A 19,147-nucleotide genomic window follows, 5' to 3' on the forward strand; every position below is an offset into this window, starting at 1 on the left:
TTATTACTTGTATGGAAATTTATGCGATTCTACAGTTTTTGACTTTACTTTTTATTTTATATAACTATTTCCAGTTTGTTTCTCTATTATATCTTAGTAGACGTTTATTATAAGTGAGTGATTTCTTTCATTTCTGCATATGTCGGATCTAATTTTAAAAGCTCGATAGCGCAACGCATTTCTCTCTGAATGCGGAGGATTTCGGCCGCATTCTACTTTCAGGTGTCCGCAGGTAAAAATGAATCGTAGGAACGCAACAGGGAGACAGTTACGCGATGGATACATATATATACATGAGACATCGTGTAAGCGTGTTCAAGGCACGTTCCTTCGCGCAGAAACCGCGTGCGGTCGGGCGGCAGGAACAGGAGTAGTTGGGAGGGAAAGGGGAGAGGATTGGGAAGAAAAGCAGGAACCTCGGAAAATGTCAGAGAAAAATTCCAATATGCCTCGAAATTCTGGCGGCCGTGCATGGAATGCATCTGAGCCCCTTGATTGTGCTTCGGTAGCATATTTTTCTCGTACTTCCGATATTGCACCGGCGAGTTTCCTCGCTTTATAACTGCGTGCGCCATTGAATCTCCGCTTTCCTCGATCCGTGCAAGGTGCGCCATGTGCGTCCACAAAGGACATGGAACTTTTTCCCCGTTTGTACCTATATCAAGAGCAGTTTTCGCTTTTCAATGCAAGACATTTATTTATTTCATTCAGGTATTATATATCGTGTCTTACGAATCTGTCTGCCTTTTTAAAATCTAACGATATCATTGGTCATTTATTTAGGTTGTGGCTTATACAAAATTTAAGAAGCTAGATTAAAATATCAAAGAGAGAGAGAGAGAGAGTAAAAACTTTTATTTTTATATATTGCATCAATTATTAATATTATCCGTTTGTATATATAACATTTCCACATATACTGGCGTAACTTAAATAACCATCTTAAAATTACACACACACACACATATATATATATATATATATATATATATATATGTGTGTGTGTTTTTTACATTTATAAACTATTACGAAATTTAAACTTTTTTCTGTAGATATTTTTTAACGATAGTCTTTTAGTCTTGATTTATATATTTTGTTGCAGGTGATGCCTCTTCCCCGTATGAACTTCTTCATCATTTCATCAATACATTTGAGCAAATCGTCAATGCTAATAATGCCCATGTAAAAAATAATTGTTGGCAATATATTGATTATCTTTCATCCGCGAGCCTTTAACGTACTTGTTTCATACTGTACATAATTTTGCCGTGCATTTGTATCATTGCACACCAAACTAAAATCGATTCGACGTCTAATATCGTCAGCATTACTTGAAACAGTAAATGATTGTCTGCGCACTGCGAGATATCGATAGAAAATCGTTTCGCGGCACGAGCCACGTACCCACTCGGGTACGGTAGATCCTTGGCCGAAAACCAGCATCAAGATAAAGTCAGTGGGAGCTGTACCGCAGGATGCGCGAGAACAGGTGGTGCTGTTAGTGGTGGATAACAATTCGTTGAAGGAACCAGCGAGCGGCGAAAAAGGGGGCCACGAAAACGGCCCCCGAAAGGGCCCGCTGGATGGTCTAGCCTACGAGCAACCATCGAGGAGACCTAGCCGGCAAGAGGGCGAGAATATTCAAACGACCGAGACGCAGAATTTCAATACCGTCTTGGATTCAGATCTCGCCGCGGTGGACACCGAGCTGGGATCGATCGACGAATGTATAGAACTCGATGAAAGGATCGGAAGCAAGAAGACAAAACGACCGCAAAGCCCTATAGTGTCGACGATCGACAACGACATACACGGCAAACGTTATCCAGAGGAACTCAACGGCGCAGCCTTGGAGCTACAATCGACCGGTAATAATTCCGACGCGCGTTTGAAGCGTTCGAGGAAGACGTTGGACGACGACAACGACAACGGCAACGAAGACGAGCAACCGGCGAGGAGAATCTGCGCGGCGCATCGCCACAGAGTGTCCTGTCACATAACACGGACCCACGCGGAACCACCCTGCCGAAGAGACGCAAGTCGAAGCAGACCTTGTCGCGTTCATGATCGCCGAAGAAACTGCTCGAGAGGAAAATCGACGGGGAGACCAGAACACCGACATCTGAGGTACCACGATCCGGAGAACGCCATCATTCGATTAGAACAGGATCCGATACTTCGTCCGGTGCGTATTCTCGGTTGTCCTCCCACGGAGGATCAGGAGATAGCCTCCTTCCTGGAGCCAGCTGGGCCCAGTTACGTTTACCCGGGCATCAACGTGGGTCAGTTTGCCGGCGGTGAGCCGCCCTGCTTCGCTCAGCACAATCCGGACAATATTCTGCCGAAGAGCCGCGTCGGCAGCATCGCCAGACTTCTCGACGGGCCAAATCGCGCCGTGAAGGACATCAATCGCAAGGTCCTGGCGATGGCGCGAGCCATGACGCCCGCCTGGTCTCTACGTCTGCTTGGCGTCAGCTGCGGCTCCGTAGTCTGCGCCTGGGGACTTTTGCTGATATTATCCGTGCTCGGTGGCGGCGCCTCGCATGGCACCGGGATCGGTGGTTTCGGCCTCGGTAGTATGACGGGTACAATGGACGATTTGAACGGAATCAGGTGTCCTTGGGCATGTACGTGCGGCGGACAAGAAGTCGATTGCTCTCATCGCGGCCTGACGCAGATACCTGGGGACCTGGCGAGCTTGCTCATCGCGGAAAAACTGTAAGTAACTGCTTGCTGATTATATCTGAATACATGGCTTGATCATATTTATAAAAAACATTGCGCACTATACATTAATGAAAGAGATAAACTTTGTTATATAATAATTTCATTTAAACGCGCGTTGTCTAAGTGGTAAAGATAATATTTTGACAACATTTACTTCTTGAAACGGAAACAATATCTAAACTCTGTTCATCTTAGTTATCTTATTACTACTACAACATTACTCAGTTGGGGCGTCGATGCTATAATTGCGAGAGCAAAGCTAACCAAAGGTTTAACTTGCGTAACTATAGTTTCTCGAGAAATTGTTAACGATTTCAACCATGTCGAATTAACTCGTGAAAAATTCAAATGAGATTTTTAGTTAACTTTTCCAAGAAATTATTTGGAATAAGTGGAATCAATGCGTAAATTGCAAAATATTGTCTGATCCTAAAACAAGTATAATAGCGTGCACGTATCGTGGTTTTGTAATTGACGTTTTTTAACATTCGCGTTTTTCGATTTTTCATTTTCGACACACGATGAGCTGCACGATGCGGTAGATATTTTCATTTTATTTATAAATTAACCGAAAATCTAGATTCGTGTTTGCTTTTGAGAGAGACTGCCTCGAAATATCATTGATCGGCGAAATAATCGATACGACGATAAAAATCGGCTTACCTGTCGTAGCGTTCACTTTGTTATTCGCAGTCCATTCCTTCGGGAAACAATCCGCATCGTCTTTTTTGCAAAGCAACCGCTGTATAATGAACGTTGGCTGCTGCCGCGGCTCAATAAGTTCCTTTCGCTCGTGTGTATTTGTATTGAACAAAATTTAACGAAAGGCGAATGCCGCGAGAAATTCAACGGCGGAGCTATTTCGAATATCATGATATTTGCATATTTTTATCGAATCGAGGTACCGGAATAACGACCGTTTAACAACTGCGCGCTCTTGTTGCCAGTTGGGGGGACAGAGAAGGTAATGCAATAAAAACGGAGAAGCAACGCTATAATATACATTACAGTCGGCAATAGAAGGAGATATAAAGAATGCCTTACGTTCCTCCGGAGAATTCTCGGAGATATTGCAGCGCTCGCTTGTTACCAATAATACTGTCTCAAATATCATAGTATCGTGCACATCGGCACATTGCGCGCAATAGTGCATCGGTACATTGATTTGGCGCAAAATATCCCAATTTTCAGGTAAGCGATATTGTCAAGAGTCACAGAATGGGTATGCATTGTTTCTGCTTTACGCAATCTGCGCAATTCAAATAAAAGCACCACCGACATTTATTGAAATGATATATTAACTCTTTATCAGATCTTTATTTACCGATGCAATATTGCGCAATTTGTGAGAAACGCTATTTACTTTTTTTCATATTGTATATTTTCATTGAGATATTACAATGCCGTAATCATTATTAAATCAATATTAAATAAGATAATAAAATCTGGATAAATATTTAATGAATGCAATATGAATTTTGATATATTGTTTGCGTATATTTGCTTATACGCAGATATTTAATATTAGTAGACTAATCAAGATATAAAAAATATGTTGTTACATATATGTAATTATACATACGTAGTTGAGCTCAGTCTCAACTTTATCACATTTTCTTTCCGAAAGTGGTCGATCTCGAAATCATATTTCGATAAATCCGTGCGTAATATTCAATATACATTAACGGCTTTTGATTAGCATATGATTAATATGCCGCGGACAATCGAGGGAGATATCAGGAATAATTAAATCCTCGAAATACATTGACGCGCGGTAACTGATCGTGGATGCGGTTGCACGAAGGACCTATCATGAAAATACCATTGACTCAAAACATGAAACGGCTACCGAACCGACGACGTCTTTTTACGCGAGATTACGGACGTCTAATGCTAGCGTGGGCCACGAAATTCATTATGTCTCGTAAGCACGAACCGCTCGTATCTCAAAGAATATGCGCGCGCGTGTCCTGCCTGAGAATTAAATTTACAACGTCAAATCGCGCGAGCATCGCGCACTATGGCACGTCGCGTTAAAATGTGCGTACGCTATTGATGTTAAATATTAACGCGTTTTTTTATTCGCAGTCGGACGACGCTCATGGATATATGCATACTGCCATGTAGACGCACGTGCGTATTTTGAAATTTGCTGAAACCGTCGGATCGATACCGATATAATTGGCTCGGAATATATATTTGACGCAGATGTATTGATACGTCGCGTTTCATATTTTTCGCGGAAAATCTCTGTAATCCTCTGTAACATATCTAGAATACATATCGATATACGGATATCTAAACATTGATACAATACGTTATAATTTAACTAAAAAAAAAAAAATAAGAATACGTAAGATATGTAAATTGCAATGAAGAAAATTATGTAGCATTGCCCTAGCTTACATTATCACATTTAAACCGCTATCGAGAATGCATGATATCGGTACTTATGATCGATGCCAGAGCGAGCGCTCGAAATGAGATTAATGACTGCAGTCAATATGCTTGCATGAAAGTGACGTGATTGATAGCAAGCATGTATAAAGTAAGATTACGAATACGGCGAGTGAAAAGATTCGAGAGACGAACGGTGAACGGAAATACTAGATGTATGTAAAAGTAAGGTCATTTATTTTTAAATTCCTTTTACTAAAATACTGTTAATATTCAATAATTTTTATTAATCACATGTTTCATTAACATTCCATTTTTTACTTATATTTAAATATGTATTATATAATATATAACGCAAGGTAATTAAAATATCACTTTATCTATATAAGATATTTGAGTAATATGTTGTTAAATTTTGAAAACATACATTCCCTAAGTTTTCCATATTAATTTACGTTCGCAATTCGCGTTAATCAATGGAACTATAATAAACGTCGACACAAAATCATCAACTGCAAGAGACGGGCGATATAGATGAGCCACTTTGATCACTATCCAACTGAGAATCGCTGTTTATACCTGTTCACCCGCAGCGAGTCGATCTTGGGATAATTAGGGACCCAAGGCAACTAGATTTCCCTCTTCATAGCTAACCCTATCTAAATCTGTAGCCTGCAGATGGCTAAACGCTTCCGTGTTATACATGAGTATACATTGATTGGTGTCACTACCAGCCGTACCTTGCTATCAGTAGTTGGAATGAATCTCCGGGGACGGTTGTAAGCTACGATGTATACGATTTAACACGCCTGCACAGGATCCTGGTATATATATCCAGTATCGCACAAATATATTCAATATTATATGTGGCGAATTAAATTATTATCTTGATATCGTGTCAAGTTTATAATGTAATGCGTTAACAGGATTTTCTATAATAATGTTTCATGACACGTCGTATAATGATCACGTCATATAAAATTTATCAACTGATATCAATCAGTTGTATATCATTTCAGAAACAAGGAATATATCCTAATACTAAACTAACTAATTAATTTTTAAAAAATTTTAGTTTAAGGAGAATATTGATAAAATAATTCAAAATTTTTAGTAACTCTATTTTAATTTTATTATTATTTAGTTATTAGTGGTAAATCTGAACTTTGTTTTATATCGTTTGCCATATTTATATCGTTCATAATTTTTAATTTGTTCATATTTTTCGCTTTTTTCAATGAAATAACGTGTCAGCAGTTAATATAATTTATTCTTTCTCGCATCGAAGCAACCATTGAGAAATTCATAAATATATCGGACTCGAGGTCGACGCCACATTTTGCTTCCGGCATCAGCATTCTGCTTCCACGAGTAGAGCACACCGTTGTATAATAGTCGTACATCTACGCGATATCGCCTGCACTTATGATTTTTCGATTAAGCTACGTAAACAGAGTACACGGTAAGCTAAACATCTGCCAGCGCGGGCCGAGTGTTTGGGCAAGGCTCCGATACGTTCCGCCAACTAACATTCAACGAACTGACGTCCGTAAAGTAACGTTCTACATTCAGTTACCACGACTTGTAGCTACCGCACTACGATGCAGTAAATATTAGAATCGACACGTGTGGCAGTCATTTTGTTGATCCACCACCGTTCCCAATATTTACGTTTTCCAACCGCTTGTGAGCCAGATTTTATCGACTATCTTCCTGCTCTCGCTCGCTAGCTAAATACATATTCCCCTGTTAGCGATGCTTCATTATTTACACGATCGCGGAAAATATCGTCGAGTACTTTTCAATTTTGCATGTGTCAATTATGATTTTGAAGTGGAGCTGCTGATTATGTTATCGACGAATATCTCATGTTTTCATTATTTTCAGATTAATTCAAAAGTGTATATGATGCAAAGATATCATAATATTATATTACATCATAATACTTGCATATATGTTATTGAAATATATATAGCTTTGAAAAGATATGAGAATAACTTGTGTAATATATCAACTAAATATCGAAAAACGATTTTTCACGATTTCGAAAAAAATTCTCGTAATTTAATAATAAAATATTTGAAAAATCGATTCTTTTTATAATATAATAGTTGGAAACTCATGGGACATATTAGATATAGAACATATTAGATTACAACTACACGGATTCTGCATTATGAGACAAAATTAATTCATTAGAGACATTTTTATGTAATTCTGCAAAATCAAAAATTTCTATTGTCTGACATTTCTGGATAAAAACAATAATATTATATTCTTACACTATTCCCATTCTGTGAAACTTTACATATAAGAAAACGGTGGAAATTCATGAAATGAAGGTGGTACGCATTTCAACTTAATTAAGAAATTCCAAGCGTGTATTTTTTTAGTCCGGTCGCGTACCCCTGGCGAATGTTTAAAGTCAGTGATCCTCGTGATGATCAATAATTTTAATTAGAATTTTTTTTACGTGCAATTCCATGTTTTGTGACGTGTGAAATCGAGTAAGATATGTAGCCGGTTCCCTTCAAATTCCTCGAGTGCAATGCAGTGATCCGCATAGTTGTTCGCACGGCGTGAAACTACCATGTTCACTTTACGCGAAATGGGAAATGTGAGAAAGTGATATACATGGAGTTTCGATCGTACTGCACTGCGGTATGATACTATTCAATTGTAGTTAAATTAAAGCCAAAACGAAATCAATTGCCTTCTTACAATTTTTCAAAAAATGATATTAATTCTAAAACATACTTTTTTACGTGAACTATTATTATTAATATTGTACATGTAATATTTTGTAGAAATTAAAAGTGTTTTAAAATTGTTGCAATTAGTAATCGTGTGAATCGTCTAATCTACATGTAAAAATATTAAAGAATAAAAAATAAAAAGAAATAAAAATATTAAGAACACATTACATACATGTATTGCTAACATGATTTCGCGATCAATTTTATCGAAAAATTTAAAAAATTCGATTTCGCCGGGGACTTTTGACAAATGCGAAATAACATTCTCGAGACGGTTACGGAAATACGGTAGAATCGTCGGATACGTAACTCTGTACTTTATAACGTACCTGTGCTACGGAAGTTACGACGATGAGATCACGTCGCGTCGAGGGTTACACAAATATTTTCATTTTGATGTTCGCGCGTTGCGGCTTTAAGACCTTTCCACCATATGAGAGAGAGAGACAGAGCGAGCAAGACAGAGAGATAGATATCGCTCGCAAAATCGTTTATAAACGCCCGGCAATTTTGAAGCGGAGCGACGAAACACCCGTCTACGGAAAACGCAGTTGGCGGTTACCATCACGCAGTTATTTGGGTTACCTCACCGACATCGCGCATAATAGGTATGCCATGGTATATGGTGAGAGCGTGTAGTAGAGGGGTGGTAGGGGCTGCGGCGTTTTGCTACCGCAGTATGGGGATAGACGATGCAACGCGACGTGAGGGGAGTTAACGCGAATATTTTACGGCACCTTCGGGCAAATCCCTCACGTACTTTAATTTAGACTCATACGCGAAAAAGTGAAGTTGGACGACACACACATCGGACATACGCATATCCTTAGATTGGCGAAATATAAAATGCAATAACGTTCCGCCAACGTTCGAACGGACCAACATTAAGTGGTATGCAGTGTTAAAAGAACCTTATATACCGTGATCTCGGCTGAATATTTATGGAAATGCCAACGAAAGATTTGCCACTCAAAGTGTGAATTTTTTTTAATTCCCCATGGACTATGGAGATGCTCAGGTTGATGTATTTCAAATGCATACGGAAACGATATTAACAATTAAGTGACACATTTGAGGGAAAGACACATCATCTTTTATGACGTATGTACAGTTAAATATATTGACTAATTTTATATTTTGATATAAAAAGGAATTTAAATATTGCAATAAAGAATCCTATCAATTCTCGCAAATATTAATTCTATTTTTTTTTTTTTGAGTTTTTCGATGCAGCGCGTTCGAATAAATAGTAGCTTCTGATAGAATGTTGGCCGTTCATTCTTTTCACGACTTTAACTACCTTTCAAGTTCATCGAAACTCTCAAAAACTTGGAAACTCTGAAGGATTTTCAAAACTTGAAAAACTTTTCAAAACTTGCAAACTACTATTGAGACATTTCACCTTGAAATTAAAAAAAAAAAATGCTTTTAAAATTTTACACACATTTCAATTTTATATCACAAATTAGATATGATTGGCATCTTAGCATTTCTATTAATTAACTGACGATAGATGGCTTTCCAAAATACATCGAATCAACGAAGATAGGTTAGTGAAGAGCCATGTCTAGTTGTCAGAGTCTGCCAACATTATAATTAATCCGATCATCGATAATTAACTCAATGATAAACGAGGTGTCGGCGAAATGATTTGTATAATTATTTATAATAACAGACCAATCTGTCGTGCGTAACGTTAGTATATGCATCAGCAAAACAATTAATCATCACTCCAACAACAATTACAGACGATTACAGTGTAGATCGATCGAGATATATTGTAATTAGTACACCAGCGACGCCTTGCTGCGGATACAGTATCTGCAAAAAGTATATGTGCTGATTTCCGTGTTGAATACATAATAAGTATTCGAATTAGAAAACTTGAATTTATAAATTACTATTTTAATTACTGGTTTTTCGCGTTTTGCGGTAACTAGAAATTTAGAATAGTTTGCATAAAATTATTTATTAAATTGGCAAATATTTCATATGCGTGTGTTTCCCAATTAATTAATTATTATTTTTGAAAAAATATAATTTTTATGAAATTTGTCATATGTTTAATAGAAATAGTCATGATCATACAAAATCATACATAAACATATGATGTTGTATTGCATAATGTAAGAGAAAATCGATACGACGCATTCATACGCGACTCTCACATTCCGAGTACTCTCTTTTTCATTATTGTCTGCATTGAATATATATATATATATATATATATATATATGTGTGTTATTATGTGTGTGTGTGTGTGTGTGTGTGTGTGTGTATGTACATATATACATATATATAGAAAAGTGCACTTTCTATCGAAACCTTCGAAACTTCCATTAGACGTTGTGCAGCTTCTATCGGAATTCAGGAAGGGTGTCGATATGTCTGGGCGTAACGATTTTCTACCTGGTTCTGCTCGATCCATTCTGACAACGGAATTAATGGCTTTCCCGGACGTGAAAGTGCGCAGGTCAAACAAAGAATTATTTGGGAAAGGGTTGGTTGCATTTTTTCACGTTGTCGGATCTTGCACACACCTTCGACTTTCCATCAGATATTGTCCCGCTGGCCACCCTCACGGTGAAAAATTGCGGCTATCTATTTTCGGATCAAGTGAAGAGACTACGGAAATTACATTTTTATTGCATTTTATTGCGTTGTTCGAAAGTGAAAAGCACTATTTCCGATAGTGTATTACATGTGTATTCATACCAGATGCAATCGAGCTCTTGTCGCTAGAAATAATTCAAGTGCTTGTTATATCTGTCCTTTGTAATTTCAACATTATATTTCATTTGTGAAATAATAGTTTCTAATTTAGTTATATACACGAGATTTATATGTAATACTTTATTAATATAACATTAAACAATAAAAAACATAAAGATCGTAAATAATTAAAATAAAAAATATACGCGCAAAAAATACTTGCACAACTTTTTCTCAAACACAAATTTACTTGCTTTTTGCCTAAATCTTTTTTATTGCTTTGCTACATTACGTCTAATTAAATATTTGACAAGTAAAAGTTGAGAGTTTGCTCACATTAACATTATTCTTTTATTAACTTTTTATCTACACAATTCGTACGCGCTCATTAAATGTTTAAAGCGAAACTGTAGGAGACATTTTTACGGCAATATGCGGTAAAGGGATGGGCGATCCATTTTAACGCAAAAATTAATGGTTTTACCCGACAAGAAGGCGCGTAGGTCAAGCAATGAATTACTCGTGAAAGGAGTCGCCGCATTTTTTCACGTTTCACGATCTCCTTCTCCATTTCCGACATAATAGCATCCCCGCTGAGCGGTTTTCGGACGCGGACACTCCTTCGGGTCGGTTACGTGTGTTGGTATTATTATAGTATTCGCGGTTACGGTAAGTTTTGGAGGAGCGCCTTTTTGAATTAATTATCACATATAGGTAGATCCAGTCACGTGGCACGTGACCATGCATTGACGGTCGACATTCTCGAATTTATAGAATATTGTATTCGTCCTGCGTCCATTGGTGGATGTATGCACGGGCACGCTTCCAAAATTCGATGGCTGCCGCAAACTCCACATCTGTCTTCCGTTTTGCGGAATGCTTTACAAGTTCACAACCTGTATATCTAGTATACGCATTCCGAGAAACTTTGAAAGTAGCTATACTCCTATGATGAATTGATATAATACAATATCAAACTCCAGAGAAAAGAAAGATAAAAAAATTCTTCAAAGAAAATGTATTCTGTTTTGAAAAAAAATTATTTCTGGTATATAAAAATAAAAGAGCTATTCTTTTATATATTTTAATATCACGATATAGAATAATAACATTTAAGAATGGTATATTATAATATTTTGATATTATAGATATTGAATATCTTATGAAAAATAAAACTTCTAACATGACGCGAATCATTTATAGTACTTCGCTCTTAATGAATGTCCATAAATGACAATAACAAATTATACGTGAATAGCAAATTTGATCGTCGCTCTAATTAAATTGCATTTGAGAGGAGAATCGACCATCAAAGCTCGCCGAACGATCGTCGTTATGTGAGATTATATTCCAAAAGTAATATAATAAAGAATCGATGCAACCGCGATCGCTTTACGCCAATGATGAAGACTTTCACCGCAGTCTGCCCCAGATTGTCGATAAATCAGAATTAAGGCTTAGACATCTTATACGGTCGATTGAACCAAACGACGTTGATCTGAGCATAGGGTCCCCGTTGTCAATAGATAAATCTCCGTTTAGACGCCGCCCATTGTCGGCGGATTATGCGCCCATAGTTGATTCCGACTGGCTTCCATGGACCCAAACGGAGGTCTCGCCAAGATCGGAAGATTTCGAATTTTCAATCGGAGAACCTGTTGAAGGGTAAAGCGACGACTCTGAAGTGGACGGTTTTGTGAGATTATCGGACGAGCGATTTGAAAATAACCCTAATGATGGCCGGTATATTCTATTTCCTTGCAAAGATTATTTCTTTATGCTCGTGCATTTGTCGCTCGTATTGATTTTTCGTATTGAATGGTTTTTCGGATATTGACGGCCATTTATGAGAATAGTGAAATTATTAGAACAGTAAAAAAAAAAATAATAAACAAGCGAAGAGCATCATCCAATAATGCAAATTATATTCAAATTATATTTAAAAAATATATTTAAAATCTAGAAATAATTAGTATGATTAATAATTAACGATAACAAATTTCTATAAAAAAATTTATTTTATTGATATTTTAGAAAAGAAATTAATTGCAATATTTATTAAATTTAAGTAGTAATAATTAATAGCAACAAGCTACGGTTTGCCATTGTAACGAATTAGATTAAAATTTTTCTAATAAAAAATGATAAGTATGGAATTAAGATAACGAGTATGCAATTAAGCAAACATCATGTGAAATGACTTCTTAGAAAAAATTTCCACTCCTATGACGACGTTTATCTCGTGTTCGTTTAATATCCGACCGTCAGGAGAGAACTCGTCTCTTCAGAAGCGCTCTCGTGCACTTTTGTTCTCTTAATTTTCGTGTCCATCGCTCGGAATCCTTGACGTTCCCCGGGTACTCGACAAACGAATTTTTCGAGGAATGTCTGTAATCTTTGCGATATGTTGGCGGACACCGCGAACATAAATAACGACCAGCAGGATAGCATACGACATGCCGCGTTTTCACGGCGAAACACGCCCTTGAATTTTTGGATCGTGTCCTCTGCCCCGGGAAGCGAAATTCTACCGCATCTGCCTCGAGAAACATGAATCACATGGCGCATGTAAATGAAAAGGTGCACGCGCGCGTGTGTGGGGGGTGGACGCTACCTTCAAAAGGTCGTAAGTGCCACGACTACGAATGAAAGAGCGACCGAGTGAAGGAGTGTGGTACTTGGTGGTTGTAGGTACGCGGCCTGTCGGGAATTCTTTTTCTACGGGCCACGCAAGTGCGGCGAAAACGTTGTTGCGGCTGCCTCGGTCGCCGAAATTTATTACAGCGTCACGTTACAAGCTCACTCGAGGGAAAAAGAGAAAGAGAGGGAAACGCAACTTACACACAGAGACTCGCTCGCTTTGCTTTCTGCGCGTGAATTCCACTACGCGTGTGACAGCGTATTTCAAGTACGGCTTTGCTCGCTCTTCATCCGACTTCTCTCGACAATCCTGCGCTGGACGAAGAAGAAGGGAACAAAATTGTTGAGGAAAAAAAATGAACCATTGTTATGTATCAGATTATTTTCATATACTTGTCGCGCTCTTTTTCGCGATGTTACACCAACGTGCCAGGGAGCGCGAATCGTAATGTCTTCGTTTTTTCCCCGACGCGCCTTTTTAAATTTTTCCCTTACCCCATGGTCCGCATCCTTGCCTTTTCAAGTCCAGTAGCATTAACATTTATATTACTCCGCTTCCCGCTTTCTCTGATCCCGATCCACATTTTTCGGACAATGCCGACCGCCCGCCGGGAGCTCGGAGCGATTCCATGCTCCACGATCCTGAGAACCTTTTATTATTCTCGTGGATCGTGCCGAGAGTCACGACGAGCACACCTGGGGGGATCATCGTGCGAATTTCGTCAAGTTGACAATCGTGTACTCCAGTAGTTCGATACTATGGAATTTCATGTTACCCCGCCGAGGAGACCAAAAGAAGTACACATATACACATATGTTTTGTAATTACTTTGATTTTTATTATTACTTAATTACATGCATTCGCCGAAGAGATATTGATTATGAATGAAGCAACGCTTTCCATTACGTCAACTGCATAATAAGAATTTAAATAATAATATTGTACTTATGAGATATATCATCATACCAGAGAATATTCTATGAATGTTGATCTTGATAAATAATATCGATTGCAACGACAATTTGTCGGTGATAATTGCAATAGCTCGCCAATGGCAATGGCTGTTACAAATTGTAAGGAAAACAAGAATTTTTTTACATTAGTTTTCTCGATGGAATAAATAAGATATGTACTGCGAGCGTGATCAACATCAAGCGATGATGATATTCGTTTCCTCCAGATTCAAAGGCAATTTCAATCAACAACATCTCAGTGCGCTTGTACGCGCTGAACGCGTTGAAAGCCTAAACGCGAGTGCCGAAACTTCGGCGTCGAGCGGAAAGAAGATTTATGCCAGGCGGTGGCGAGAAAGAAAAAAAGGTAAGTGTATGCACGCGAAGGGTGGTGAGCCGAAGAATCGAAAGGGGCCCAAAAGGAAAGGAAGATGTACAGGAGGCGGATAGGGGAAGAGAACGCGAGAACTGAAAGCGAACAAGGGCAAGAGGAAGGGGACACGATGATGGAGGACTGAAGGGAAGTGGGTCGGCCAAGAAAAGATGAGCAAACAAAATGCATTCGTATAACTCTGGCGTCTGTCAAAACAAGTGACGGTGCTTCGTTGGAGATCTTTTTGGTCCACCTAAGCGTCTCTGCTTGTCGCCGTGCGCCGAGACGATTCGTAATACGCGATCGATGTGTCACAATTAACTGAATCATCGAAAGTGATTGATCGGAGGATCGGTTAAACGCAAGAGGGACGCTTTAAAGTGCCATATATTAAATTTATCTGCAGAAAAGAGCATACTGATATTAAGAAGGAGAGAAAATTAGTGACATGTGATTGATATGCATCCCTCCCGCTGACAATGAACTATCTGTTTGTCGACTTCTTAAGGTCAACTTAATGATTATTAATGTATTTCTCTCATGTGAGAGGTGTAGAGCTCATTCCCGGCTACGTTATTATGTCGTTACTTGACGAAGAGACACGTTGAACGGTACGCATTCAATTGCACGTCGCATTACCATACACACACGTTTGTATCACGAGCTATCTTCATATGATCTTTTATCAAGCAGCGTACTTTTATAGCCGACATGTGTCATGTATAATTCAAGCGCCGCGATAACGCGTTTTTGATCTCACCGCGTAAAAGCTCGATACTAATCGGCCGTATCGAACGTCTCCTTTCTAACCGTAACGAATACTGAGTTACAGCCATCGCGAAATTGATTCACATTTAAAGAGCATCGAATATGATTCTTAATCATGCTCTTAGTTGTTGAGGATTAAAAAGATTTCGCAATGCCTTCGTTCGCGCGATGTAAATCGATCAAGAACACAGGGGAGCATATCGGAGAGACCGGCCAATCCTTAAAAAATTTGGTCGTAAGCCCGGATTAAGTTATGATGGCCGAGGGCTTCTTTCCGTCCATTCAGCCCATCCCCCTTCCTGTTCCCCTCCAATGTGGCGACGAATAAGCGGATACCATCGAATGCCTCGCCGACACAGGAAGAATCGAAACCAGTTTCTCCTCTCGCGCCGGATCATTATTGTTTCTTTTACGAATCTAAGCGACAACGACACGACACGTGGAGGAGGAGAAAAAGGTGGTAGGATATAACGGAAGAGGCGGCAGTGAGACATACGGGAGAAAAGCCGTACGAAAAAGCTGCGGCCGGAGTTGAGAAATAATGGAACAAGGTAGAATAGCGCGCGCGGCAGTACGAAGATACCGAGGAGGAAGAAAAAAAAAAAGAAAAATACACGAAGCAAGAGAAATAAAGCACATCCGCGGTCTATTAAAGTCTGGACCTCGTCTGTCCATTATTCGTCTCGTCGGCGAGATACACGCCTCGACGGCAGATTCTTCTGCATGGGGTATCTCCGGGAGACGCGATATTTACGTCTTATCGGTAACAGCGCTTCGCTCTCATTCGAGATATCATTTCCTCGAGAAAATTACCATCCCTTGTAGAGAAGGGAACGACCTTTCGGGAACGGGAGTGGAAAAAAGAACGTCTAGCGCGACGTCGGTACGCATCAGATAAAACGTCAGATATCCTGACATCGACGAGCATTTTCGTCGCGCCGATATCGCAGTCCGAAATGACGCGGCGGCATCTTCTCGAACGACAGAATGATGAGGAGGTAGAGAAATGTTTCGGTGATCGACAATATGAACGATAATCGATGATATATCAGTGATTGTTGTTAATATAGCTCCAACAATAAGCTAATTTTACGCCCTAAGATGTACGACGTGATATAATCGATGATGCGATTACTATCGTGTTTTCGGCGATCGATTATAGAAGCGATTTGCGATCGCAATCCGATAATATAATGAACGAGGTGCCAGTTTGTCTGGAAAATCAACGCTGCTCTCTTGGGAAACTCTTTGTCCAATCCTGTTCGCAAATGATTGAGGTTTCATCATCAATGTAATTTCCGCCAAAGTCCGTGAAAATGCGAAAAACCAACGAACCAGATTTAATTCAATGTTTGATAGATTGGAATAATATGATCGTGGTAATATTAAAACTGAAGTGCATGAATATTCCTTCTACAGTTTACTGAACAAATTTGAAATAAACTTTTTTTCTTTAATAAAAATGGAACATCCGTAAGTTATAATTGAGAGTAACTTTTAATGAGCTTTCCAATATTAAATAGACTGATAATATAAAAATAATTAAAGTTTCTTTAAAAATTATAACTTAAGATTATTGAAAATTCACTCATTTTTTCACTTTAACTATTTATATTATGAAATTCAGTTCACAAAAATTCTTTAATCTTTAATCCTGAATAATCGTATAGATATAAGTATTTATTTAAATATTGTTTTTTATAAAAAATTAATATTATCTAATAGTATTTAATTAATTAAAACAGTGGTATCTGGGTGCTCGTTCTACAAATCCAATTAAAAATCTTCTCATATGCATAATAAATTAAATACATAATCTTATCATAATTAATATTCTAGTTTCCTCGATTATTGATTAAACTATAAAATTTCACATAAAATAAATTTAGTTTTCTACATTCATTTTGTAGGAACACGCGCTGATTTTGATGAAAAAAATCAATGCATGCGCGCACGGAGGGTGTCAGGAGGAAATTGTAAATAACGCGGCGTGGGTTAGGGGCGCATCAAAGAAAATGATGCACTGCGCGAATTTCATATGCAACACTTCTGTGCCATTTAATCCGAACAACGCCGCGAAATGATTTAGCGCCGTCGAAGATATTGTGTCCGCCGCTTTTGAACACGTAAGCGAAACGTGCGATTTCGTGCGTTTTCGTGGAAAACAGGGGAAATAGCAGCGCGCCCGCGTTGTGTCGATATTCGATACTCGTGGTGACTTCGGGATTTATAGGCAGTCGTGTTGGCCGCGTCCGGATTTCTTTTTTCCGGAAACCAGGCCGATTATCCGGAGAAAAAGTCAGTGGTAGGCCGACGACTGGCCGGAGGGAGAAATGAAGGCAAACAATTACCCCAGCTGGCACTTACGTAAATGGCCGAGAACTAATTAACTTAGAATTCAGTTTTGTTCTCGGCAACGAACTCGACTGAAAAACTTCGGCGTGCTTACCGGTTAATTACAGGGCTTGATGAAATATCGAGAAAACTTTTAAAGTTTCGTGTAATGCGCACGATATTGCCCGTAATGATACGAATTGCTCGAATTTAATCTTTCCCGATTGTCTACTTTTTAAATCAGATTTCTGTTGAACTTATCACTTAGAGAGTTCTTCCAACGATTTAATCATTGAATGTTTAAAAGAAAATATTTTTTTCATTTTTCAGCTTCTTATGTATATACATATATACACATATATCCTCACATTTATTTTACTTTTGTTTAATTAAATTTGTTACTCTTGCATATTATATTGCATAGCATATTCATACTATGATACTTCTACTTTGTTCTTTTACACAGAAACCCTTCTACGTTTCTTACGATTAAATGTAATATAAACCCTATTTTAATATTTCTAAATTAATTTTACTTTACGTGATGATTGTTTATTTAAATGTGTAAATTTGCATTTGATACTTTTTTTAAAGCATTATAATTATATGATATTAAATTTTTATTACCTGTCCAAAATTCAAATATTACGCAATGTACAACATAATTTTCTTTGAGATAAATATTCATACGTCCAGACTACCATATGTTATTAATGCAAATGGCTTATTGTACTCAGGAGAGATGCGAAACTTGTACTTGGATAATATCGTCAAGTTTTTTTTTTTACGATAACCACTCGGTGGGGTAAAGTCATTCGACGATTCGCTATACTTTTGTCTATTCGCAGCCACGATGATATCGAACAGGGCAACTACCCCTTTTCTCGATAACATTTATCCAGCATATGCATCGAATCGTCATGATTCTTCGATGCGACCTATACTCGCAGCACGAAGCCGGTTTTACGGGACGGAGAGACCGCATCCAAGATGGGTTGTGTGTATCGGAGAAGTCACGATGAGACTTCTTCGATTCTTCCCTCTCGATTTCTTCGCGCTCCCGTATCGCGCTTGAAATTGCCTTCCGCACAATGCGACCGCGATTAAGTTTATTGCTTGAGACCGAAGCGTTAAAAGGCCTGCTAGTTCATTCTCTCTTTTTCTTTCCTCGTCGTGATCGACGCACACACCACCTGTACGCCGATTTACCGGATACGAGAGACGATGGGATAATTGCTTTCGGTTTGATCCGTTCTCCTCCCGAAACGGGAGGTGAGATTTATCGCCGTGCGCTCGTCGATACTCGGACCCCGTAAAACGCCCCGAAGGCAAGCCATACGGTACGTCGTAACATCGGGTTAGGTCCCCCGTATCAAGCCCGCACAGGACACAGACACGTTTGCCGTTTTAGACAACAAAATCGGCGAGACGCGTTGAAATAATTGAAACGGCTACCTGGTGAGACGAGAATACCGTAATAAAGCTT

The 19,147-nt window shown here is 38.7% G+C and overlaps 1 protein-coding gene across 2 annotated transcripts in view; it reads left to right on the forward strand.

Annotated features, from left to right (window-relative positions):
• The first annotated feature begins 1,375 nt into the window (after positions 1-1,375).
• Positions 1,376-19,147, forward strand: part of LOC126850219 (protein slit) — a 305,313-nt gene continuing 287,541 nt past the window's right edge. For both annotated transcript variants that reach the window (XM_050592951.1, XM_050592952.1), the window contains exon 1: positions 1,376-2,718. In XM_050592951.1, the coding sequence (XP_050448908.1) occupies positions 2,426-2,718 (293 nt within the window). In that variant the 5' untranslated portion in view covers positions 1,376-2,425. The remainder of the gene's footprint in view (positions 2,719-19,147) is intronic.

Source organism: Cataglyphis hispanica, chromosome 6 (assembly GCF_021464435.1).
Source record: "Cataglyphis hispanica isolate Lineage 1 chromosome 6, ULB_Chis1_1.0, whole genome shotgun sequence".
NCBI lineage: Eukaryota > Metazoa > Arthropoda > Insecta > Hymenoptera > Formicidae > Cataglyphis > Cataglyphis hispanica.